Source organism: Mesocricetus auratus, unplaced genomic scaffold (assembly GCF_017639785.1).
Source record: "Mesocricetus auratus isolate SY011 unplaced genomic scaffold, BCM_Maur_2.0 Super-Scaffold_2245, whole genome shotgun sequence".
Taxonomy (NCBI): domain Eukaryota; kingdom Metazoa; phylum Chordata; class Mammalia; order Rodentia; family Cricetidae; genus Mesocricetus; species Mesocricetus auratus.
In genome coordinates this window covers 51,242,315-51,268,720 of record NW_024429180.1, presented here as the reverse complement: position 1 = coordinate 51,268,720, position 26,406 = coordinate 51,242,315, and the positions used below count along the sequence as shown (strand labels likewise).

General features: G+C 48.0%; 1 protein-coding gene across 1 annotated transcript in view; it reads left to right on the top strand.

The window, feature by feature from the left end:
- Window positions 1-26,406, top strand: part of Pebp4 (phosphatidylethanolamine binding protein 4) — a 209,698-nt gene that overhangs the window by 49,434 nt on the left and 133,858 nt on the right. Inside the window, exon 4 of the mRNA XM_040737036.1 lies at window positions 8,702-8,776. Within this exon, the coding sequence (XP_040592970.1) occupies window positions 8,702-8,776 (75 nt within the window). The remainder of the gene's footprint in view (window positions 1-8,701; window positions 8,777-26,406) is intronic.

Below are 26,406 nucleotides of genomic sequence, written 5' to 3'. Positions count from 1 at the left end.
GGTGGCCTGTGGCAGTCCTGTCCCTGTTTAAATTGGCCAGTGTGGGATCTGTATGTGGCCTCACCTCCGTAGCATGCCCTTCTCTCTCCTGTAACCTGAGGAGCTGGAACCTAATTGTTCCACAGTTGTTTCCACTTCTGTTTTCTTTAGGCCTTTTCTTTTCTTTTACGTTTTTTTAAAAATTGCCTTTTGGTAATTTTGTGATGTACAGTGGCCTCTACTACTGGCTCTAATGCCCCTTCCCACACTCATTGTTGTTATTGTTATTGCTGTTGTTTGAGATCCATTGAGTTTTAACCAGGGCCATCTTGGTGGCCACAGGTTTGGACCTGTCCACTGGAGCCTGGTGGGCTCTTCAACTAATGGCAATGACTGTCTTCCCCCCAGAATCCACCAGTAACCAGTAGTTCATCTTGGAGGAGTGGAACCTGCAAGCCCCTCCCTGATGCATGATTGACTGTTGGTGGGCCCAGTCTCGTGTAAGCCCACTGTAGGGTACCATAGCGGCTATGGGGGTCCCGACTTCATTAGCTGTGCCAACCCGGAAGACAAGGTTTCACTGTTTCCATGACGCTTCTTGGAAGGATAAATTTCGTCTTTGGCACTTTATGAACCACACGGGCACAACCCACTTATCGTGTGTCTCTTTGGTGCCAGGGCTTAGAAATAGAAGAGTGGCTTGGGTACAGTCCCTGCCTCTGGGGAGCTCCCAGGCTAGTGACTTGGGACCTTGGATCAGATACATTGTGACTGGAGTTTCAGGGCAAAGCCCTGGTTCTGAGAGCCCGAGTGGACTAGGCTCAGCCACCTGTCCCAATTTAACAGTCAAAGAGACGAGCAGCAGTGACGGGCAAGCAAGGAGCTTCGATCAAGGTGCCCACATTGGGAAGGACAGATAAAGGGTCTCTGGGAGCATAGACTTTGGGACTTCCTAGGAACAGGGAGCAAAGGAGAGGGCTGGGAGGCACACCACTGTCTACCTCACTACTACCTTAGTCTTTTTGGGAATCATCAGGCTTCCCCGCCTCTGCCTGCTTTAGGGAGCAGCATCTGGCCCAACTTTTGGGTGTAGTCTCATCATGGGTAGATCTGTTCTGTGAGGTTCGCTGTTGCCTGGGGGTGATAGTCTGATACAGTGTCACAAAGATGTTTGTCTATCATTCCTTGGAGCTCTTTCCCTCCCTCCTTCCCTCCCCCACCCCTTCCCTCCCTTCTTTTTCTTCCTACAAAAGAGATGGAGGTACCTAGGCAAGCTGTCCACTCTTGTTCCTCTCCATTGTTCTGTTGTCAGAAATTAGGCTGGCATCACCAGGCTGGCCCCCAGACTGTAGGCTCTGTCTGTCTGTAGTGTCTTCAGTGCAGGAAGGGCAGTTCAAGAGCGGGGTATGCTTTGAAAAGGAGGCATCAGTCTCGCTTGCTTCTAACACATTCCAAGTTCCGTCCTATACATCTACGCCTCATCTTTGGTGGGTTCAGGGAATACTCACCCCTGTCGGCAGATCCTGGGTTCGATCCCAGGTTGGCCAGGGCTGAAGAGTACACGTGAGGAACTTGGGAGAGGAGATGCCTGGAGACCAGGACCTAAGCCTAACAGAGGGAAGCCCTCCACTCTCTCTGTGCTTTGCAACAGTGTGCGAGCTTACAGGAGGACTCACAGCCTTCACTGGCAGCAATCTCACTAACTTGGCGTCAGGTAAACTGATGCAAAAAGTGTGAAAGCGTGACCCAGACACAGGAGCCTTCTGCAGCTACACCAGAGCAGCTCCTTCTGGGAGTTCTCCGAGCATCTGGCCCCTCCCGATGAGTCCACACTGAGCTGACCTGCAGAGTGTGAAGTAGAGAACCCCCACAAGGCTGTAATCCTACACCCCCTAATCTGAAACCCCAGAGAATTCACCCTCCTCAGATGCCCCCTTCAAGCCCCCCTCCCTCTCTGGAGATACTGCACCTGCCTTCCATTTACCTGCAAACATCCAGCCTGAAGCAGCAGGGGTCTCAGGTTCCCTGTGGCAGCCAGGTTAGTTTGGAGGGTGCAGGAACTGCTGCATCTGCTGGCCTGCCTGCCTGCCAGCCTGGCCAGTTCAGCGGAAAAGGTAACAGTCCTGTGTGTTGACTGATGTGATGTGTGGGTGTGAAGTCATCTCCCTCTCTAGTGGGGCAGAGGACTGATCTCTCTGGATGCTGCTGGGTCCCCAGGTGCCTCCTCCCTCCTGCTGCTGCTCTGACTCCTATTGTCAAACACTGCAGGTGTCCCGTAGGCAATGTTTGTGTAATCAGCAAGCTTGGCAGCTTGTGAATGCCTTCTGTAGAAAGCCCTTGTTACCCATGCATGCAATGCAATTGTCCTGGCAGGTTTGGTGGGTATCAGGTCAGGGAGGTGAGTCACCCACAGGTGTACTGGGTTTGCACCAAACTGACCTGTGAGCCTCCAGGCTGTGCCGTGCCTGCCCACAATACCCATGACCAAAACACTGATCTCGGGCTTCCAGGACGATGCAACATCTTTCTCTGTCCCTCTCAGTGTATTTTCTAATAGACTGGCTTTGAGGCTATACTATGTGCCTCCCTGGCTCCTGACGGCAGTACCCAGGAATGACATAGTAATTGTCTACACTCTCTAAGCGAGGACATCTAAGCTGACCCCTTGTAAGCATTCAAGTCTCAGGGACCCATTTGTCCACTTCGATGGTACAGAAGACCTGAGCCTGAAGCAAAAAAGTGTGAAAGTGTGATCTAGAGATGGGAGCCTTGTGCAGGACACCAGCACATCTCCCTGTCAGAGTCTGGTCTCTCCACATCCGAGCTGACCTGCAGAGTGTTAAGTGGAGGGTTTGATTCATGGTGATGTGATCTCATCCAGATGGCCGTGGACAGGAAAGGATAGCCAGTTGGAATGAATGGTTAAGGAAACTTGTACCCAGGGCCGGAAGGGCTGAGTACAAGGGAGTATCCTCACTGCTTAGCTATTTAGGGACTGTTTCTGCCTCACTAGGAAAGCTTGTTTAGAATTGGCATCTCAAGCATCCAGTCCACTTGATGAGTTTATAAGGGTAGAGTAGATCCCCGAGGCTCAGGTCATAATTCAGAGAGTGAGTAGGTGTAGAGAGTGTCTCTGTTCTGGTAATCAGGCTGTGTGATTCGTGTTTAGAGCCTTACCTAGACTTAGGGAATGAGGCATGATGATTATTCTCATTTTAAATACAACCAGCTAAGGCCCAGAGATATCAAATAAATAGCTAAAGGTCACACAGAGTCAATGGGAACGAGTCCCACCAACCCTAGCCTTCCTTTCCATATCTAACTTTCCTAGTTCGGATTTTGCTCAAAGAAGCTAATGGGACCTGTATTAGTCAAGAGTGCTCTAGAGAAGCAACTTACAGAATGACTCCCTCCATATATAAAAAGGGGATTTATTGGAATGGCTTACAGGCTATGGTCCTGCTAACCAATAATGGCTGCCTATGAATGCAAGATCCAAGAATCCATTAGTTGTTCGGTCCCCACGAGGCTGGATGTCTCAGCTGGTCTTTAGTATACAATAGAATCCCAAAGAAGTAGACTAACGCTAGTAAAAGAATGGACTTGCCAGCAAGGAGAGAGCAAGCAGGCAAAAACCAAAACTTCCTTCTTCTATGTCCTTTACATAGGCTGCCATCAGAAGGCGTGGCCCCAGATTAAAGGTGGATCTCCCCAGTTCAGATTAAGCAAAAAAATTCCTCAAGGGTATATGCCTCCATTTTGGGATTTTAGTTAATTCTAGGTATAGTCAAATTGACAACCAAGAACGGCCATCACCGGATCCCAGCAGCCCATCTGAAAAATAGGTTTGTCTGAGGAGGAAAGAGATTCTCCCTCACTTTCCTTCGTCCAAGGGTTGTTTGTTACACAGCCCAAGCACTGTAAGCATACACCATCTGGGAGGAAGCCAGCTTGTAAGCTGGAGCATAGACAGGGCATGGCACCTCTGTTATCATGGAGGAACAGCTGGAGCATAGACAGGGCATGGCACCTCTGTTACCATGGAGGAACAGCTGGAGCATAGACAGGGCATGGCACCTCTGTTACCATGGAGGAACACCTTTCTTCAGTTTCTGCTTCCTCGGGTGTCCCCAGACACTCTCCTTCTGAAGTGGGGGCCATCCTGAGGGATAGAGGAGTGACCTGGGTACCATTGGTTCTGGGTAGTTCATTCATTCAGCTCTTCGACAGACACTGGCTACAGTTCATGTAACCATGACCCCGAGGACTCATCCCGCAGAAAGTCCTAAGACACGCCTCTGCCCAATAGGAAGCTTGCCAAGATGGCCAACAAGGTGTGTGGAGGTGTGAGAAGAAAGGAAGTGACAGGGAGAGAAGCAGATATGAACAGGTGACATCTGAGCCACGAAGACCCCGGAGCATGCAGGCGGAGGAAAGAGAGAATGTAAAGGCAGGACCTAGGGAGGCAGGATGCATTCTGAAGCACAACCCCAAACTGCTGGTTTCCAGAACAGTGTGAATGGGAATGCTGGGAAAGGAGCAGGATGGACGGGCTGGGCAGGCTTTCAAGAGCCTTGAGTTATTGGATCAGAGACCTGACCCCCTAACTCCCAGCCTGTGCCCTTACAGATGACGGAGCAGGGCCCTGAGCATTTTATTATCATCAGAAAGTGACAAAATGTGGGCGGGGCAGTAGCTCAATAAATAGGTAAGGTGCTTGCTGCACTAATATGACGGCATGAGTTTGCATCTTTAGAACCCCTGCAAAGCTGGATGTCACAGTGTAAAGCTCTGTAGTCCCATCATATTCCTACAGAAGGTGGAGATGGCGACAGGAGAATCCCCAGAAGCCTGAGGGCCAGCTAGCGACTGTATACAGTGGATGTGAGACTCTCTCCATCAAGTGGAAAGTGAGGATTAACACTGTCCTCTGACCTCCACACACATGCCATGCCATGACCATATGCACTAGCATGTGCCCACACATGGGAAACACCAGCATTTGTAAACAAGTTCCTCCTCTATTAAAAAACAAAAGTGTACCTGATAACTGGGTGTGGCCCTGCCTACCTGTAATCCCAGTCCTCAGGTGCTGAGACAAGAGAAGAGTCACAAGTTCAAGGTCAGCTTTGAGACTCTCAAAAACAGACAAATAAAACCAACAAGAAAAAGTTGGATGGATCATGCTGGTCGGTGGCGGCACACACCTTTAATCCCGGCACTCGGGAGGCAGAGGCAGGCAGATCTCTGTGAGTTCGAGGCCAGCCTGGTCTACAGAGTGAGTTCCCTGTCTCAGAAAAAAAAAAAAAAGAAAAAAAATTGCGTCCTATTGAAGATCAGTCTCTCATGTAACTCATGACTCCAGAAAAAAGTGGGGAGTTTGGTCCTGCACCTGCTTACGGGATTGTCTCTCATCTGGCACGTGAAACCTCATGAATCGCAGTGGAGAAAGGGCTTCCTCAGGCTGACTGCAAGGGATCATCCATTATTTCACTAGCAAAGCTGGGTCCCAAGGCCATGGAAGGAGTTTGGAAGCTCTGGCTAAAGGCCTGAATGAGGAGGCTGGCGCAAAGGTAGGTGGACCGCCAGACCCTCTGTCTGAGTTTTACAGGCCTGAGGAACAGCTGCAAATGACTGGCCTCTAGAAAAAATATAATAAAATCTACATTATCATTTCAAAGCCTCCTCATACAAATATTAAAAAAGCAGGAAAGCGGGTACCTCATGTTGTTCCCAGAATCGAAGAAATGCTATCTTTCAGTTATCGGATTTTATTTCTTTGCAACATTACGTTTTATACATATTTATTCATGCAGAACAGAAGCACGGAGTTCTTGAGGCTGCCATGGGAGCGGAAGGAAAAGCTGTTATACATAAGAATGCATCGCATTTACGTCCTCACGCTTCCAACAATCGAACTATATGCAACTGCTTTTTTAAAAAAATAATAATAAAGTGCCTCTCTGGTTTGCATTTAATTTGCTGGAGTTTTTTTTCTTTCTTACACCTGAATTTTCATACGCCAGTGGAAAATGTGAAAGGGCTGTGGGATCCAGATCCTTGAAGATATAGACAGGGTCGGGGACTGGCAAGAGGCTGCTTTGATGCAGAGGGGATGGGAATTCACGGCTAGTTTAGAATTCTTTCTTTTTGTGACAGACGCAGTTAACTGAACTGCAAGCATTCGCCTTCTGATTTAATAACTCATTCTTCCTGCGTGGAGACCCGGCATATTACAGAGTTGAATATTGCTTTTCAGGTTTTTGAGTGTCAATGATAAATTCCCCTCTTCTAATAAAATACATTTTCATAGTAATTGAAATAATAATTTCCCAGGGACTTAAAAAGGGACTTTTGCCCTCTTTCTCTTTGCACTCTCTTGACCTTATTATTTATTTTCATTGCTGAAATCCTCTCCACCCCCCAGCTGCGCTGTGTGTTTCTGGCATCTGGGCTCCATCAGCCCGCTTGGTCCTTCCCTGTTCACAACCACAGGATGGCTCCAAGCACACAGCCAGCCGGCAGGAAGGGAGGGGGCAAGAGCTGCAGTTCTTTGCTGAGTTTGGCGTTTTAGCTTTATTTCTTTAGAGCTGAGTGGACAGATGTGGTGGCCAGACACCTGGGGAGGAGAGGAAGCTACAGAGGGGTGGGAGCCTGCAAATCCTGAAGTCTCACACTAGGCAAACTCTATGCCCCCCACCCCAAAACACCTCGAGGTCAAGCTCCGGGGCAGACCTTTTCCAGGCTGCAAGTAACGCCGTCCCCAGGAACAAACATGAGCAGCATCAGGAGCTGCATTCATTTCTCACTTATGAAAGCGATGCGGGCCATGACAGTAGGAAGAGCAGCGTGTTTAACCTGTGCCTCGGTGAGCACGGTTGCTTTAAACGCTGCCTTAGTGAACTTTACTTGAACTGAGAAAAATGTAAAGCTGTCTCCTAAGACATCCTTTCCTTCATGCTGACAGAGAAGAGAAAGAAAAGTGTCACTTAAGACTGATGGCGTTACGATGAACAAAGGAAGTACAGCCAGCTTTGGGTGGCTCTTTTTCCATGTGCCCTCACCAGGAACAAGGGATTTGGGGAGGAGCCTGCTTAGTTTAGGCTGCTGTTCAATTTTACCTCCAGCAATGTGTCCATATCTGTGTCTAGTTTTTCCTTACCCAGAAACAAACAAACAAACCTGGAAGTCAGGAATTGGGGTTTAGAAACAATCTTAGGCAGGAAGTCAAGGAAATCCCAAAGAGGCCAGGAAAACTCACAACTTCAAGGGCAGCACTTCCATTTGTGGTGTAGTCATTCTTTTCCTGTGGTGAAAACAAAATGCCTAAGGCTGTGTATTTTATAGAGAAAAGAGGTTTCCTTAGCTCACAGTTCTGGAGCACGGTACCAACTTCTGCTTAGTTCTGATGAAGAAGTTGTGGCAATTGCCTCACAATGGCAAACCGGTACTAGTTAGACTCACATGGGAAAATAAAACACCACAGAATGGGAAGGTGCCAGATTTGTGTGCGTGTGTGAGTGTGTGTGTGTGTGTGCTTGTCTGTGTGGGAGTGGGAGTGTGGGTATGAATATATATGTGTGTATGTATGTGTGTATATGAGCGTGAATGTGCATGTATATGAATGTATATGTGTGTGTGCTTATGTGTGTGTATGAGTGAGTGTGCATGTGCATGAATGTGCATGTGTGTATGTGTGCATATGTGTGTATTTTAGTGTGAATGTGCATGTATGTGCATGTGAGTATGTATGTGTGCATATGTGTGTATAACTGTGAGTGTGAATGTATATGAATGTGTATGCATGTGTATATGTGTGTATAAGTGAGTGTGCATGTCTATGAATGTGCATGTATGTATGTATGTGTGCATATGTGTGTATTTTAGTGTGAATGTGCATGTATGTGCATGTGTATATCTGTGTGTGCATACGTGTGTATAAGTGTGAGTGTGAATGTATATGAATGTGTATGCGTGTGTATATGTGTGTATAAGTGAGTGTGCATGTCTATGAATGTGCATGTATGTATGTGTGCATATGTGTGTATTTTAGTATGAATGTACATGTGTATGTGTGTTCATGTGTATATCTGTGTGTGCATATGTGTGTATGAGTGTGAGTGTACATGTGTATGAATGTGTCTGTGTGCATGTATGTGTGCATATGAATAGTGTACATGGATATGAATGTGCAGTTGTGTGTGTGAGCGTGCATGTATATGTGAGTGTGTGTGTGTGTATTAGGGATGAGCATGTGGATGTCAGAGAACAGCCTTCCAGTGTAGGTCTCCACCTTCCCTTGTTGGAGACATAGCATGTTCCTGACTGCCTAATCAGATCTGCCGACCTGAGCCTCTGGTGACTGATTCCCATCTCTACCTATTGAAAACAGTAGATTTTTTTGTGGGGGACCTGGGGATTCAAACTCAGGCCATCGTGTTTGACCAGAAAGCATTCTTCACCTGATGAACCTCCTCCTCAGCTTGAGCCCCACTCTTTTTACTCACAGCCCACTCTCAGGGGAACAACTAATGGGCCAGCAAATCGCTTCTGAGGGCAACATCCCCAGTGACCTCCCCACGTCCCACTAAGTCCCGTTACCTCTCACATCACCACACTGAGAACACAGCTTCTAGCACACAAGTCCTTGGGGGACAGACCACAGATGAACCACAGCATGTAGTAATGGAAATAATAATTTTTTCCTTCCTCATTTTTCCAGGCACTTGAAAAAAAAGACTCTTGTCTGGTTTCCCTTTCTCCTCTCCTCATCCATGTCGCTGGTGTATTCTTGGAGGTAGGCTTCTGCGTTCATGCACGTAGGGGGTTGGGGGCTCATCCATGCTAGGCGAGTGCTCCTCCTCCTTTCATGGCCTGGCAAGGTAGCCAGGCATTGAATCTTATTTTACTTCCTTACTTTTAATTTTTTAATGTGTTGATTTATGCTGTGTGTATGGATGTTTTGCCTGCATGGATGTCTGTGCACCTCGTGTGTGCCTGGTGCTCTCCGAAGCCAGAAGAGGATATCAGATAGACGGAGACAGGAGTTACAGATAGTCGTGAGATGCCATGTGGACACTGGGATCAACCATGGGCCCTCTGCAGAAGCAGCCAATACTCTTTAGCACCAAGCTGTCTCCTCAGCCCCCAGACACTGGATTTTAGTTATCCCTTTGCCTGACAGCCTACTGACATACTCTACTATGTCAATACTTACACTGCCTTGGGCAAGTTGATTTTGTACTTTTGTGGTAAGACTGTTGTATGGACTAACTGAGATCATATGTGTGACTCTTTTAGCACAATCCAAATCTCTAAAGCCACAGTGATTTTATATTCATTCATTTATTCACTCATTCATTCACTCATTCTTGTCCTTATTGCTCCTGGGCTTGAACGAAAACTACACTTCAAACGATGACAGATGATGGAATGACAAACTGTAATGTGAAATGTCCCCAGACAGGAGGACTGTGAGAGAAAAATCAAGGACTGGCCTAATCTTGACTTCTAGACAGAGGCCTGGTACTGCTTCCTGGCACCATCCATTGCTGCTATTCCCGCCTCTCTGTTTCTCTCCACCCCACCCCAGGGCATGGCGATATCTCTGTGGCTTCAGGGATCTTGCTTTGCATGGTCAGGGCTGGGGTTGAGGGCAGCATGGAGAAGTCTGTCATACAGTTCTCCAGTTGAGCAGGGAAGACCCTTGCAGAGGATTTGTCACTCCTTCATCTCCAGTCTTCTTGGATCCTGACCATTTGGAGATGAAGATTGTTCTAGAACAAACCCAATCCCTGACAGAGGCCCAGGGGCTTCTTTAGACAGGAAAGAGGTAGCTCTTCAAAGTTTAAAAATTTAAGAACAATGGCTAAGCTGCTCTTACTCGAGCAGATAACACCATGCTCCTGAGAGATACCCTAATTAAGTGCACCGGGGCCTTAAAAGAAAAAGAGACTTAAAGTAGGAAGAAACTTCTTGGGAAGAGGGAGGGGCTTCACAGGAGGGGGAGGGGAGAGATAAACATATATCACATATATGTATGAAATTGTGAAAAGCAAAACAAAAAGGACCAGTGGTCAATAGACGATGCTTTAAGAACAGTTTTAGATTTATAGAAAAATTAAGTAAAAGCCATAGGAAGTTCTCATAGAACACCCACAACCTCGACCATCCCACCATACAGAGCTCTCAATATCTCCCACAAGATTATGGGTGTTGTATCCAGTAAGCCTGTAGAAAAATCACAATTGCCTAAAGTCTTATCTTTTCAGTCCTGGAAGTACACATCTATGAATGTGGACTAATGCCCAATTACATCCATCCATCACTGTAACAGCACAGAAAGAACTCCCATGGCCATAAACATCCTATCCATCCTTCTCCTGCCCTGAAGTCCTGGCCAACCACTGATGCCTTTTAAGGTCTCCGTAATTTCATCTTTCCCAGAATGCCTGAGAGTTGCAATCATACAGTATGCAGCCTTTTCACACAGTAATAATGCATTCAAAGTTCCCCTGTACCACTTTGTGGCTTCATTGATCATTTAAGTATACTATACCATGTTTGTCCGTTCACCTATATCTTGGCAGCTTGTGAGTCTTAGCAATTTTGAATAAACATAGGTGGACAAAGGTTCCAACTCCCTCAGGTAATTATCAAGGGGCCCCAACTGCTGACTGTATAGTAAGAGTGTGTTTTATTTTATTAGAGACTGCCACACTGTCTTTCAAAGCACCTATACCATTGTTTTGCATCCCACCATCCACAGATAGCATCCCTGTTGCTCCATGCTTCACTAGCATTGGATGTTATTAGTGTTCTGGATGGAGACCATTCTAACAAGTGTGATGGCTTGAGTTTGTAATGCTCTGGTGACATGCAGTGCTAAACATCTTTCCATGTGTTTATTTAGCACCTGCATTTAATAGTGACCCCTTACCCATGGCAAATACATTCCAAGCCCCTACTGGATGCCTGAAACCACGGATGGTAGCAAAGCCTATAGGTATAATACCTGTTCCATCTTCACTAAGCATTTATCAGGCACTGTGACTGTGACTTTTGCGGTCTGAGGTGCAGCGAAGAAATTGTCTTTGAATTTTGTTGATAGATCGATTCACTCTTACTGTATATCTTAGCAAGCTCTCGGTGCACGGCTCTCTTCCTGAAGCAAAAAACTTTCACCTCCTCACTTAAGTGACACTCTATGGATTTTCTTTGTCATATGCAAGTTTCTGGCATTACTATCCTGATGTTCTGGGACAGTGCTGAAATAAACCGAAGGTGACTTGCACACAAGCACAGTAGTCCTGACGGAGAGTCTGAAACCCATGCAGGCTACCGAGCAACCAATGAACAGGTAGCACATACAGAGCACACGCATGGGACCAAAGGACAATTCCTACCCAGAAGGATGGAATAGAGGGTGTTGGAGTTCATCAGCCTTACTCAGAATCGCATCTAGTTTAAAACCTGTGAATTGCTTAGTTCTGAGATTTTCCACGTAATATTTGCAAACCGTGGTTGATTTGGGATAATTGAAACTTTAGCAATCAAAACTGCCGATTTGGGGGAGGGGTGAGTGACGCTCTTCTTGGGTTAAAGCATCAGCAGAGTTTTGGTCTTTCTTTTCTTCTGGTGCTAGAACTTGAACCCAGAGCACTTAAGCATGCATTCTGCCACTAGGTTATACTTCCAATCTCTGGTCCATTTCCTTATCTGCATTGCTCATTTTAGTGTTCTTTTTATAGTTTACGTCTCCATCCTTTATCAACCCCATCTTTTCTAGTCTGTCTCCTTCCTTGTAACCCCATCTGGTTGTGTTCAGTAGGCCTGATGGATGAAATGAAAAGAAGTCAGGGCTGTCATACAGGGCATGGATTCGTGGGGAGAATGCCTGAGTGAGTGAGTGACCGAAAGGTGTGCCCATCCCTTAAATACCTCCATTAGACAAGGCACCAAGTCCTGGGGACACATCCCTGAAAAAAAAAACCACAGTAAAGTTCCTAACTTTGCAAAGCACACTTTCTAGTAGGGGCACATACATTAAGATAGGGGTTTAAAATAGATGTGAGTGTATTGATATCTGTGACATCAAGATCTGAGTCTAACATGAGAATAGAACAAGAGAAGGTTTTGCCATTCCCATGGTTACAGTCTATAGTGGTTTGAATAAGAATGGTTCCCATAGACCCATTTATTTGAATGCTTGGTCCCTGGTTGACAAACTTTTTAACTATTTGAGAAGGATTAGGAGATGTGGCCTTGTTGGAGGAGGTGTATTGTTGGGGTTGGGCTTTGAGGTTTGAGGTTTCAAAAGAGCACACCAGGCCTCCTTCCCTCCTTCTCTCTCTCTCTCTCTCTCTCTCTCTCTCTCTCTCTCTCTCTCTCTCTCTCTCTCTCTCTCTCTCTCTCTCTCTCTCTCTCTCTCTCTCTCTCTCTCTCTCCCTCTCTCTCTCTCTCTCCTGCCCCAGCTCCATGCCTGTCTGTGTCTCTCCATGATGATCAGATGATCACAGACGTGTAAAACTGTAAGCAAGCCATCAATTCAATGCTTTTTCTTTTCTTTTTTTTTAAATAGAAGTTTCCCTGGTTGTGGTGGTTCTTCACAGCGACAGAAGAGTGACTTAGACAGGGTCCTTGACATGACTGTGCCTATATCAACAGTACACATTCACTCAGGGCTTCATTCAGAGCTCCCCCCAACGAGACTTTCTCCATCTAAATATGGTAGCAGGGTGGGCTTCATCAAGAAAGAGAGATTTAATGGAAGCGAAGAGGCTAAAGGACAATAAGAAGACAGAGAAATTAGAGGGACAGTGCCAGGGGAGTGGCTGCTGTGCTTGTGGTCTCAAGGAACCTGGTATGATCACAGTAAGAGAGAGAAGTATGGCAGCATGTAGAGGAAGGTGCCGATCCTATATGTTCTTGCACATCTATGGCTTTTGCTTGGAGAGAAATGGGGAGTCACTGGGGGAGATTTGAGCAAAGGAGCGACATGATCCCACTTAGCCTTTGACAGCATTTCTCTGACACTCATGCTGAAGGCTGGCGCAGGTGGTAACAGGGAGGCCAGTGCAGCAAGCTGGAAGGAAGTGATGGAAGAAGGAAGTAGCATTAGTCAGATTCAACTGGATTCCCCCACTGTTCACTGGGATTGATGCTGGAGTGGATGTGTAGAGTTTCATACATGCCACCAAGGTGTTCAGCCTGACCCCCGGAAGGATGGAGCTGCTGCGACCTAAGTCAGGGAGGTGCGCGGGACTGAGATGGGCACCGCACAGACGAGGGGTCACATTTGAGACCCGCTCTGCTCACACTGGTGGGCATCCTCATCAGGTGGGCTAGGAGTCCAGGGCCGTCTGTGTACACACTGCAGCTGGGTGCTTTGGAGGATCAAAAGAATAAACTCCTGTTCCTCCCATCCCCACCTTTGCAGGGACTTCCAGGGGAGGTGTAGAGACTTCAGGAAAACCAATTCATAAAACAGCCACACCCAGCCGAGAGCAGCTCCTTCCAGACTTTCTTGAGGTTAAAGGCAGGTGAAGAAATCCAAGCTGCCAAAAACCACACTCAAGAGGATCAGATAGAGGGACCTCCCCACCCTCCCCCACCCCCACTTCAACCACAACTGCTCACTACTAAAGAGACAGAGAAGGGGAAGTCCTGATGTGTTACCTTTCCCCAGTGGCAAGGAAATAGACACTTTGGGGTTTTTGATAACCACAACCATAGTCTGCTTACCTCTCCATTGCCAAGGCAGGCAGGCAAAGGAAGAGGGAGAATGCTAAGGGGAGGGAGTACCCACACCCACCCATGCCTTGGGCCAATCTGATGAACCCTGGGCCCCCACTGCCTATTATAGTCTGAGAGTTCGATGGGGTAGCTGTGTAAAGAGAAGCCATCTATGGCTGTGGCTTTGCCACATACGAGCCTAGTATTGGACGAATTCCTCACTTCAGTAGCCCAAGTCCCTGGTCTAACATGCCAGCTGTGTCCTCACCCTGGAACGCAGCCAACTGCCCAAGCGAGAGTTTTCACATTCAGCGTCCCCGACTCTCTTGCTAAGTGGCAGATGGTGAATTTCATGCAATGACGTGAGCAAAGGCCCCTCTATTTCCAGCCTGGAGCTCGGGAATCTTCGGAGGAGCTGCTAGGCTGCTTCCCTTGCATCTCTGGGTTGGGAGTGGGGGGAGTCAGCGAAGCTTCTTGGGGCTGGACCAAGAGGGGAAAGAACAATGAATTGGCCTTCATTCCAGGTTCCCAGGCAGGGAAAAGGGGGACCGGGTCAGTTTGACAAGCTTGGGGTAGGTGTAAGGGACAAGCCCTGCCATCCACCACCTGAGAATCTAGTGCTTTAATAATCCAAGGCTGATATTAGACCTGGTGTGCTGAGGGGACCTCAGAGAGATAGGCAGAATGGCCAAGTGGGGGTTATTGATGGAATGTCTCTACAGGCTCTACTCTGGAGAGAGAGTAAAACTGAGTTATGAAATAGGACCAGATTAATGAAAATGCATCCAGAACAGCCCATTCCATCTGCCTTGATTTCTCTCCCAGCGCTTGGCACCTTCTGACCCAAATATGTTGACGGTGGCATCTAATGTCCCACACCCAGCTTTCCTACCTCCAAAGATAGGAGGAAAAAAAAGATTTATCACATAATAACCTTCAGGAATCTCAGTCCACTTCTGGACCGCTCTCTCTGGCCCCCAGGGATTCTAAGCAGGGCAGGCTGCAGAGCAATATTAGGGGTGTAGCCTCGTCTACCAGGGGTTTCCCTGGAAAGGTGACTGAGGCCTTTTCTCTCCTTCTCTCCACTCCATCCCTTTCTTTTCAGGGTCCCGACAGCCCTATTTCCCTGCCATTTCTTGGCCCACCCCCAGAGGGGTATGCAAAGCTTGCTCACTCCTCTGTGTGGCTTTTTCCAGGTCCCTACTCCATTCATTCCTCTCATGAAGACAAAAACATGGTCTTTGGGCAGCTCTGTCTTCAAACTGTACATTGATAACACTGGTTTTCTTCTCAGAAGTTTCATATTCAGTATGGAAAATGTGGTGCTTGTGGAACAAACCAAGAAAACAAAATCACCCGTCATTTGGACACATGTATTCTCTTAGTCCATTTATTATGTGAATTTTAATTGAGAGCCGACTAGGGGCTCACTTCAGGCCACATAGTTAAAACAAAAGAGGCCCACTATCATAGTGGTTAGTTGCGGGCGAGTGCTGGAGTCTAGCTGTATTTAAATTTGCAGCCCAGAGACCTGAACAGTGTGACTGCAACTGTTTTTGTGTTTAGAATATGTGGTTGTCACCAAATTTTTATATGTTTTCTCCTAGTGCAGTTCCTGCATTCATGATACCCACCTACATCTTTCCACCCTAGCATTTTTCTGAGTACATAAACAGTCAACCTCATGGGCAGTGTAATATCCGCAAAGGATAATGCCTAGAGCAGGGAACCCAAGATTTGCTGTTAGGAGAAGTGCTTATTTGTCCCACTGATTGGCGAGAGAGGACCAAAAGTTACGTGTGCTGATGGCCCCCTTCTTTGTTTGCCAGATGGGGACCTCAAGACAGGCAAGGCATTGTGGACCTCCTCAGGAAGTCTTACTTTCCAAGTGAAGCTTTAGTGGACTGACTTTAGGGGACTCCTGGCAGATACCGTATGGGTGACAGGCACCAGGATGGCTTAGAGTCCCTAGAAGCCCTAGCCAGCTTAGATGCCTCTGTGGTCTCTGCTTAAGAGACTCTCTGTGCCCAGCCAGGACCTCATAGTATGAGCAAGGGGCTAGGCCCACCACCCAAAGACACACTCCCACTGTGCGGGGGCGGGGGTGGGGGGGAGATTCAGGGCACCTTCACAGTTGCCCTTCTTGTCCCCCAGGGTATATGTCCTTCGCCCATCTGATGGGTGAGGAGAGCAGCCTCTCTTGCCATCCCGGCTTGCCCCTCAGCCTGGACTCTGGCCACAGCTGAGAAGGAGTCCTCCGCTGCCTGCTCCCACTGGCAGTATCCCGGGATTCTCCCAGCATCGCGCAGGGGGCGGGGAGCACACTCTAAGCTGAGGAAATCCCCTCCTAGTGGCAGTGCGGGGTGGGGGGCTGGGGGACTCGCACTGGTGACAGTGGCATCCTTTCTTTTAGTTTTCCCAGGAGGCTCTTTCCTCTCCTCCTCTCAGTGGTGGTAGTGGGGCACCCTCCGGCCCGGTCTGGGGACCACGCACACACATAGAGGGAGCTGGTGTGTGTGTGGAGAGCCCAGGATCCTGGACCCCTATGAGGAGACCCAGGATGATTCCCATCCCAGCCGCTCTTGCCTGATTGCCCTAAACAAGTTGCTTTGTCATTTTGCAAAAACACCTTCCACCCTCCCCACCCCGCCCCCTTAGGCTGTTTCAGAAATGGGCATTGAGTCAGACCTGAGTCACAAGAGAATGTGGGCCCTGGCCTTCTCCTGAGGTTTTGCCCCAGCTGTGGCCCCAGCTCTCCACCCACAGCTCCACTGCCCAGCAGGTTCCCTCCTGGCTATATAACCCGGCTTAATGGGCCACCCTCAAACGCCTTAGCACTTCCCAGGGTCAGCCCTGGCCTGGCTTGCCTGACCCGCCACCCCTGGTACTGTGAAGACAGTGTCTAAGTCCTGTGGTCCAGTCTCTTTCTCTGTCCCTTGTCCCTCAGGCACGCCAAGCCACCTGCCTGCCACCTTTCCAAAGAGAAGGCCTGTGTCAGGGTCAGCGCGGGAACCTGGTGCTCTGAGAGGACAGACAATATCTCCTGGTAGCTCAGGGTGGCTCACCAGTGTGCGCTGCCCCTCAGGGACTTGGAGCAGCCACCTCCACCCCTGACTACCTTTCCCTCACCCTTCCACCCTTTCCCAGCTCTGTGTTAGAAGGTGCCACGCTGCTCTATTTTTAGTCCCACCAAGCTGCCTGCTAGGAGCAGCTTCCATCTGCAGCACTCAGAGCCCTTCACAAATGCTAATGAATGAGAGTGCTTCCTCTGTGTGAGGGAGCGTGTACTTCTCCCTCCTCAATGGGGTTCTAGTAGGGGAGACTGAGGCACCGGGTTAGGGGTTGAGAGGTAACCCAGCTACCTACCCAGGAAACCTTAACTTCCCACACCTGTTGGTGGTTCTGCCTTCTGCCTTTGGGTCCTGAGTTAAGTTCAGAGGGCAGGTGGTACCTTTCCTCTAAGACCGACCAACTTCCCAGGACAGACAGGTGAGCCCAGAATCTGGTCATCCATCCTGCTTGGCCTGCATCTACAGAAAGTGTTACTGAGCGTAGGCAGGGAGGGAGGAGGGTGGTCGGTGATGTTTATGGCCTGCTTATAATCCTATTGAGCTTCCTGGAGGAAAGGACACCCGAGTCCATACTGTGGTTGAGAGCTACGCAGAGGGCATGAAATCAGTCCTTATACAGAAACACAGGTCAAAGACAGTCTGGGGTTCCTGCTAATGACAGTGCGCCATGGGAGGAGATGGGAGGCAAAGACTTCAGCCCGGGTGGGCTGGCACGGGCCACCCAAAGTGAGTCTGGTAATCATGCTGGTGGCTGGAAGGGAGTAGAGTTGATAGGTTAGGAGGCTCTTGCAGTAATGCGGACAGATGATGATAAATGTCTAGACCAGGTGTCTTGGAGAGGAGACCAGGAGAAACACCTGACTGTCACTAAGTGGAGATTCCGGCGGTAGCGCCTCCTCTCCCCTGTGGCCCGCTATCAGACAGGCATTTCCCCAGGACCCCATCAGGCCCTCCTCACACAGGTGGAAGGAACGGCCCCCGCCCCCCGTTGAGCTGGATGCCTAGTGTTCCAGGGAGGTAGGTGCCTGCCTTCTGACTCTGCCATGGCAACCAGAGGCCAGGCATATCTTCTGAGCTTCTGAAAGCCTGTTGAATGAATGGTTGGGTTGAGCATACACAAAGGGATCGGAAATCCTCCCTGCACTGGGAGTGGAGGGGTGCAGGATGGTGGGATGCTGAGCAGTGTGTATCACAGGCTTGAAAAGGAAGCCGCAGGGTTCCCTACTTGGCCTTCACAGCCCTTTCTGTGGATCTGGGAATGTACCTGCCTGGAACCTCCTCACTAGTTTCAGGGCCCCTACTTGCAAACCCCAAATTCAGAGACATTCTTGTAGCACTCAGTATATATTCTGACTGGGGAAGGCTGTGCAGACAGACGACAGACTTGGGTCAGTCCCTAGGATGCTCAGAAGGGAGGACACCTGAGCACCACGGCTTAGCAGGCTCAGGTTCTGTTCGGACTCCACAGAGTCGGTCCACTCCAAGCCTTTCTGGTCATTCCTTTTCCCTCCCCTCATTTTCGTTAGGCATTCTTCGACCATTAGCAAAACACTTGACACAGTAAACTTGTAAAGAAAACAGTTCCTTTGGTTCCTTATTCCAGAGGTTCTAGTCCACACCGGACAGACCCATAGCTGTGGGTCTCTGGTGAGCCTGCAGGACGGCAAGGGCGAGCTGGGAGCTTACAGAGGAGCAAAGTGCACACCACACTGCAGGAAGCAAATGAGAAGGAACAAGGCGTGGGGTATGCAATCTGCTTTGAAGGCAAGCCCCCAGGCTCTAATGACCTTTTGTAGGGCACACCCCATACAGGCTCCACCCACCTCCTAGTCAGCAGTGCCACCCGGAGCCCCAGCCTTCAATGCATGCACGCCCGGACCTATGGGCACATCATGTACAGCATTTCAGTCAAATACCCTCCCACCTCCTCCTGAATTTTCACACTGACCTGTGTATCATCTGGGCATCAGCCAGGGAAGCAGAGCCTCCAAGAAACACAGGGAACCCTGGCTCCCATGGTTCTGGGGCTAGCAAGTCCATGGAGTAGGCTGTGAGGAAGAGCAGGCTGGCAGCTCACTGACAGGACCTGACCCAGTCGATAGGCAGTTCTTCCTCCAGGAAATCCCTACTGATCAAATGAAGCCCACCTGGCCATCTGATATGGCTCACACATACAGAATACCTTCACAGCCTTGCCGGCATTAATGTTTGCTGTTTCTTGTTAATAGTGACAACAAAAGTGTTTTTAGAATAAGACAGCCATGCTGTTTAGATAACCCTGGTTTTTTATTGGTCACTTGCCACATTGGGAGCATCATAACGAGGAGCTGGTGGGCTGTGTACCACCCTCTCTCAATCAGGCAGGGTGGGGCTGAATAACTGTGTTCTGTAGCCTGGCCGTGCTGACACATAAAACTGACCATTATTGTTCCTTCTCACAGCTCAGTGCCATGCTGAATGGAAAATACTCCGCCGGGCCCTTTATTTACAATGTTTTAAATGATGGCCCATGGGTTATGGAAGAAAGCCTAGGGCTGTCAGGATGGCTCAAAAAATAAAGTGCTTGCTGCCATGACCGACAATCTGAGCTCCACCTCCAACACATACGTGGTGGAAGAGAAAATTAGACTTCCACCCATGTGACACACACGCGCACACGCACACACACACACACACACGCGCACACGCGCACACGCACACGCGCACACGCGCACACGCGCACACAGATGTGATAGTATTAAAAGGTCATAAAGTTTGCCTGCCTGGATCTTCATTCTGGCTACATAATTCCCTTGGCGATGAGGACTCAGGCTTAACCTCCATGCCTCAGCTTTACGCTTGTGAGATAGGCATGGTATAAAACAACATCTGATCTGTGACAAACACCCATCTCTCAGGTTCATCAGGAGGACTCCGTGGGTTTATGGAAAGCACCGAGAGAACGGGGCCTGTGGACGAGCACGGTGCATCATGGCAATTCCTGAGACCTATTTCAGGACACATTGAGCCTCAAACTCTCCCTGTATACATAGTGACATTAGTGGCTGTGAGGTGTCCACTCCAGCATGGGCACAGGAACCCAAGCCTGTGCTCTGGGCTTGTGTCAGGGTCAGCACTGGCAATGGCTTCCTTCTCACCCTGTCAACTGGTAAATGGCTGAGAAGCCAGGAAGCCCTGCATTCCCAGGGGTGTGGTTCTAGTTCTAGTTAAGCAGTGTTTGTTTGCGTCTGCTGGGTCAGTACCCTGTGTTGGTCAGGGATGCTGATGGAAGACGTGGCTTATGTCCTGAAGCGCTTACAGGTAGAACAGGTAATGTGGAAGGACCAATTAGACGTCAGAGCCACAGCAGTGTTGTCACACGGGAATGGTATCACACAGGCTGCAGTGGAGTCCCTCAAAGGAAGCTGGGCCTGGACAGACCACGAGGGAGAGGCTGGCCTTTCAACCCCGAGTCCCACCACCACATGACACAGGACAGGTGCTCCAAAGACCTCTGTGAATGACCCACTACTACAGCAAAGGACCTTGAGGACAGTTTCATGGAGGAGCAGAGATTTTAAGCTCTGAAGATATTCTCAGATGTGGAGGGTCAAAGATACACACAAGGGGGTGTGGTTTATCCACACAAGGAAGGCGACTCAGCCTTGAAAGGGATGGGAATTCTGATCCATGCTATAACGTGAACCTTGAGGACATTAGTCTGACTGAGATAGGCTCACCACAGAAAACACAAACACTGTATTATTCTTATATGAAGTTCTCAGAATAGTCAAATTCCTAGAGAGAAAGCAGAATTGTGGTTGCCAGGGCTTGAGGGGAGGGGAGAATGGGGAATTTTTAAAAATGAGTGCAGTTTTCAGTTTTGCAACATGAAGAATTCTGGAGATTGATCATATATCATTGCGGATATACTTAAGAGTAGGAAATTGTACTTAGCCACACACAGACACATGTATATACATGTACCTATATATACACATATGTTGTATACACAAATATACACATATACCACACATACATACACATGCTGTGCTGGCTAGTTTTATGCCAGTTTGACACAAGTTAGACTTAACTGAAAGGAGGAAGCCTCAATTGAGAAAATGCCTCCATAAGATCAGGCTGTAGGCAAGCCTGTAAGGCATTTCTTAATTAGTGATTGATGTGGGATGGCCCAGTCCACTGTGGGTGATGCCATCCCTGGACTGGTTGTCCTTGGTTCTATAAGAAAGCAGGCTGAGCAGGCCATAGCAAGCAAGTAAGCAGCACCTCTCCATGGCCTCTGCAGCAGCTCTTGCCCTGTTTGAGCTCATGTCCTGACTTCCCTCAAGGATGAACAGTGATGTGGGAAGTGTAAGCCAAATTAACCCTTTCCTTCCCAAGTTCCTTTTGGTCATGATATTTCATCACAGCAATAGTAACCCTCACTAAGACCCATGCATATTTATGGTATGTATTATACATGTATTATAGGCAGGTATGTATTTGCAGGGATGGATACGGTGAAGAGTATACTTAAAAATAGTTGAGATGGACACTGCAGAGATGGCCTAGCCAGTAAAGTGTTTGCAACCCAAACATGACTACCTGTATTCAATCTCTAGCACACACACAAAAATCTAGGCCTGGTGGTACACACTTGCAATCCCAACACTGGGCAGGTAGAGATAGGCAGATCCCTGGGACTTGCTGGCCAACCAGCGTGGTCAAATCAATGAGCCAAAGCAAAGTCCCAGGGACATACTCTATCTAAGAAGCTTCTAAGAAACTGTCAACTTCTAAATACTCGGGGTATGCAGCCTCACTCAGTCAAACACGCATATACATCAAAATACACATAATTAATTAATTAATTAAATGACAGGTTTTGTATATTTTGTGTTGTTACAGCTTGACTCTGAAATGTTCCCTACTGGCTCCTGTATTTGAGTGTTTGGTCCTCAACTGGTGGCATTGTTTAGAGAGGTTCTGAAACTTTTAGGAGGTAGGAACTAGGCAGAGGAGGTTGAGTGACGGGGGGTTTCCTGTATGCTGTGAATATATATATTTCTCTTATTGGTTGATGACTAAAGCTGTTTTGGCCAATGGACAGGCAGGATCTAGCCAGACAGGAATTACAGGCAGGACTACCAGACCAGGAGAAGTCCTAGTGAGATGAGAGAGATGATGGGCATTCTCCAGTAAGTCAGGACCACATGGAGATACATAGATTAATAGGAATGGGTTAATAATTAAGAGAGAGCTAGCCAATAAGAAGCCTAAGCCATTGACCAAATAGTTTATAATTAATTTAAGCCTCTGTGTGCTTATTTGGGACTAAACTGCTGCAGGCCCTGGCAGGACAGAAACTTCCACCCACAGTTGAGTCATTAAGGGGCAGGCCTTTGTTGGCGTGGCCCAGCCCTAGTTCCAATCTAGCTCTTTCTTCCTGATCCTTCAAGATGTGAATAAGCCATAGCACTGGTTCCTGCAGTCAGAGTCACTCCAGCTGCTGGGTTTTCTCCACTGTGATAGACTGTACACACTGAAGTCATGAGGCAAAGCAAACGCCCCTCACAGACATTGCTTCTGACAGGAACTTTGTCAAATCAAGAAAAAAGTAACATAAACATGTGCATTGGAATGTATTAAAAGTGAAGATAAGATAAGGGTGGGAGGTAAAGTGGAGAGGCACGACAGTGCAAGTGGAAGGAGAGTTGACAGACAGGGTGAGAGATGGGGCCTTGTGGAGGCAAAATGGCCTTGAATGCCATGCTGAAGAGTATGAAGTTTAAAGTTCTCATTTCAGTTTTGTGTGTCGCCGATGGCTTTCAGTGTTCTCTTCAACCCTGGATACTGTAGAGTTGTTGAGGGTACTCGTGAGCAAGCATGTTGTGCTGTTGCCTCCATTCTAGCCCTAGCTTTGGTTTGCCCTAACTGATCCCCCTGAGTGCTCTAGCTGTAGTAACCGATGGGAGTAAGTGAGATTTGCCTGATTCACCTGACTGTTTTTCAGTGCTGTGAGCTGACACAAGGCCTGTCCCTGGATCTGCCTTAGTTCCTTTGTTCCTTAGTCTCGTCTTTGGCTTTCTGTAGGTGCAAGCTCCTAGAGATGTCTAATGGCCATGTGATGAAGCTTCTAGGCACATGGGTGCCACCTTGTCTTGGTTCACTTACGGGCCTTTCTTTGCCTGAGACCAGCTGAAGACTTGCCCAGTGACATTTGCCTTAGGACATTTATTCAGTTGTATTTTATTATCCTTAGTGTTTGGGTTTACTGGGCACACCCATGCAAGGTTGGTTTCTAGATAAAACTGAGAGCCAGATGGCCACAAGACAGGCCTCTCCATGGAGCTCCATTGTGTACATAGCACAAGAATTTTAGGCTTCTGTTCTCTTCTACAAGTCTGTCTTTTTTCCCCTTCTGTAATGAGTGTGTCATTCCTTCCTGACTTTCTAGGGATATTGAGATGATGAATGAAGTAGAAACAGGACATATTTTGAACTGTGAATAACAAGATGAGATAATAGTAATATGCATACTCAACATCGACAGTATTGTGGATGTCCCAGCATGAGACAGAGAGAGAGAGAGAGAGAGAGAGAGAGAGAGAGAGAGAGAGAGAGAGAGAGAGAGGAGAGAGACAGAGAGAGACAGAGAGAGAGAGAGAGGAGAGAGAGAGAGACAGAGAGAGAGGAGAGAGAGAATTCTGGCCTGGCCCAGTGTTTGTCTTGCAAGTGTAAGGACATGAGTTCAATGCCCAGAACTGCATAAAATAAAAGGGACAAACAACAACAAACCAGGTGGTGGCCTGTGTCTTGTTATCCCAGCAACAGGGATACAGAGATCACTGAATCTCTGGGGATTGGCCACCCAGCCTAGTTTGCTCAGTGAGCTTCAGGCTGATGAAAGAGCCTGTCTCAAACAACAAGATGGCTGTGATGAGAGCCCATGAGCAAAAGCAACTTGGGCAGGCTTATTTGGCTTACACTTCTGCATCTGTTCATCATCTAAGGAAGTCAGGGCAGGAACCTGGAGGCAGGAGCTGCTGCAGAGGCCATGGAGGATGCTGCAAGCAACAAGGCTGGCTTGCTATGGCCTGCTCAGCCTGCTTTCTTATAGAACCCAGGATCACCAGCCCAGGGTACTGGCCTTGGCGACTCCACAATGGGCTTGGTTCTCCCCATCAATCACTAATTAATAAAACGCCTTACAGCATGATCTTATGGAGGCATTTTCTCCTCTCAGGTAACTCTAGCCAGCACAGTGGATAAGGCCTGAGGAACAACATGTGAGATTGATCTCTAGCCTCTGTACATGTACACATATGTATACATGCATCTCCACACAGGAACACACACACACACACACACACACACACACACACTCACACACACTCACACACTCTTTTTTTCTTTGTTTGCCTCTACCCCCTCCTCACCTCCACCCTTTTGAGATAGGGTCTTATGATGTAGACAAGGCTGGTCTTAAACTCACAGCGATTCACCTGTCTGTGCAGGTGCTGGGATTAGCTGCACAAAGGTACACTGCCTCACCTGCTGGGAGTGATTCTTGCATTGAGATTGACAATGAACAGTCACAGAAGTGGTCATTCATTGAAGACAGTCAGTTCCCCTCTTCTCTTTGGCAGCATTGCTCAAAACAACTGTACTAACAGTTTTACTGCCCGATAGACACACACACACACACACACACAAACACACACACACACACAAATACATCAACTTCACATATTCTTTGTCTCATTTCAACACCCCTCTTTGAGCCTGTGGACACAACTCCAGTTTCCTACCCTTCATTCTGCGGTGTAGAAAGGACCCCATCCTTAGTCACAACAGCACTAAGAACAAACCGCCTTTAAGTCCCTTCAAAGAAATCTACCATATGATCTCCATGTTGTACAGAAGGTGGAAGAGATGGTTGGCATGACAACAAAGAGTTTGCTCCATTTGTGGTTCATTAAAAATAGCCTACTACCCTCTGCACTGTGAGACATCTATAAGTCACGCCGTGGCTACCTCCCGTGTCAGGCAGGTCTCACCGGAAGCTCTTCTCTTGTGTCCGTCATTTCCTGTTCATCTCCGTGGCTCACGGATGCCCGGTTTCATACGTTGTCTTAAATACATACAAAGTGGGGCAGACCAGCAGAGAGATAAATCGGGAATACTTCAGGATTTGATTCTGGGTCCTGGCTCTTCCGATTACTGTCTGTCTTGGCAACTGTTCTCTTGCTGGAAAGCGACATCATGGCCACATCTACTCTTACAAGAGAAAGAGTTTAACACGGGGGCTGGCTTACAGTTTCAGAGGTTTAGTCTATTGTCACCACGATTGGGAGCATGGTGGTATGCGGGGAGATATGGTGCTGGAGAAGCAGCCAAGGGTTCTACATCTGCAGCGAGCAGAAAGAGACAGACACTGGGCCTGACTTGGGCTTTTGAAACTTCAAAGCCCACTCCCAGTGACACACTTCCTCCAACATGACCACACCTCCGAGTACTTTTCAAGTAGTGCCACTCCCTGAAGACTAAAAATTCAAATATATGAGTTTACAGGGGCCATTCTTATTTAAACAACTACACTAACTCACTTCTATCTCTCTCATGGTCTGAACTCTGCGTTCAATAGAGCCAACTCCATGAGATTCCACAACTTGGGGTTGCCCTGTGACTTCAGCAGAAAGACTCTTTGTACTAGTGCTGAGTTCAAGGAACCTGTCAACCAGGTTAGCTCTAGCCTGCTATCCTGGCTCCCAGTTCTGCTTTAAATCCTGCTTACTACTTGGAAGCCAAAATGAAGTTGAGCATCTATTCTTGAACTTCTGATGAGCCTTCAATAACTTGGCTCTGGAGGCTGGGGATGTGACTCAGTCAGTAGAGTGCTTGCCTAACAGGCATGAAACCCCTCAGTTTGCTCCCAAACACTGTATAAAGTAGGCATGTAATCCTATCACATGTGTGGTAGAGGCTGGGGGATTAGAAGGTCACAGTCTTCTTCAACTATATAGTGAGTTACAGGCCAGCCTGAGCTACATGAGATCCTGTCTCAAAAGACAGAGGGGAAAGAGAGAGAGAGAGAAAGGAAGGAGAGAACTTGGCTCTAACCATGTGTGTTCTTGTAATGCATGAGTGGAAGGAAGAAGCAGGTGTAGTCTTTGGTGCACAGTGTGAGGCCCATGCTATTTGGAGGCTTTCTCTACAAATTGTGCATTGTTTCTGAATGTGTTAAGGGATTAAACCAGTGTGTGTGTGTGTGTGTGTGTGTGTGTGTGTGTGTGTGTGTGTGTGTGTGTACCACTTTAAAGAGGAGCTTAAACGTTTACTATAAAAAATTTTTTTATTCATTTATTTTTATGTGTTCGGGGTGTCTTGCCTGCATGTATGTCTGTGTACTGTGTGCAATGTGCATACCTGGTGTCCACAAATGCCACCAGAGGGAGTCAGATCCCCTGAGACTGGAATTACAGACAGTTGTGAACCACTATGTGGCTGCTGAGAATTGAACATGGGTCCTCTGGAAGAGCAGTCAGTGCTCTTAACTAGATAGTTTTAAGGATGAAAGAAAGAAAATTAAGTGCTCCTGCTTTCACATCAGCGACTAGCAGAAGTACCGGGTACACATCCT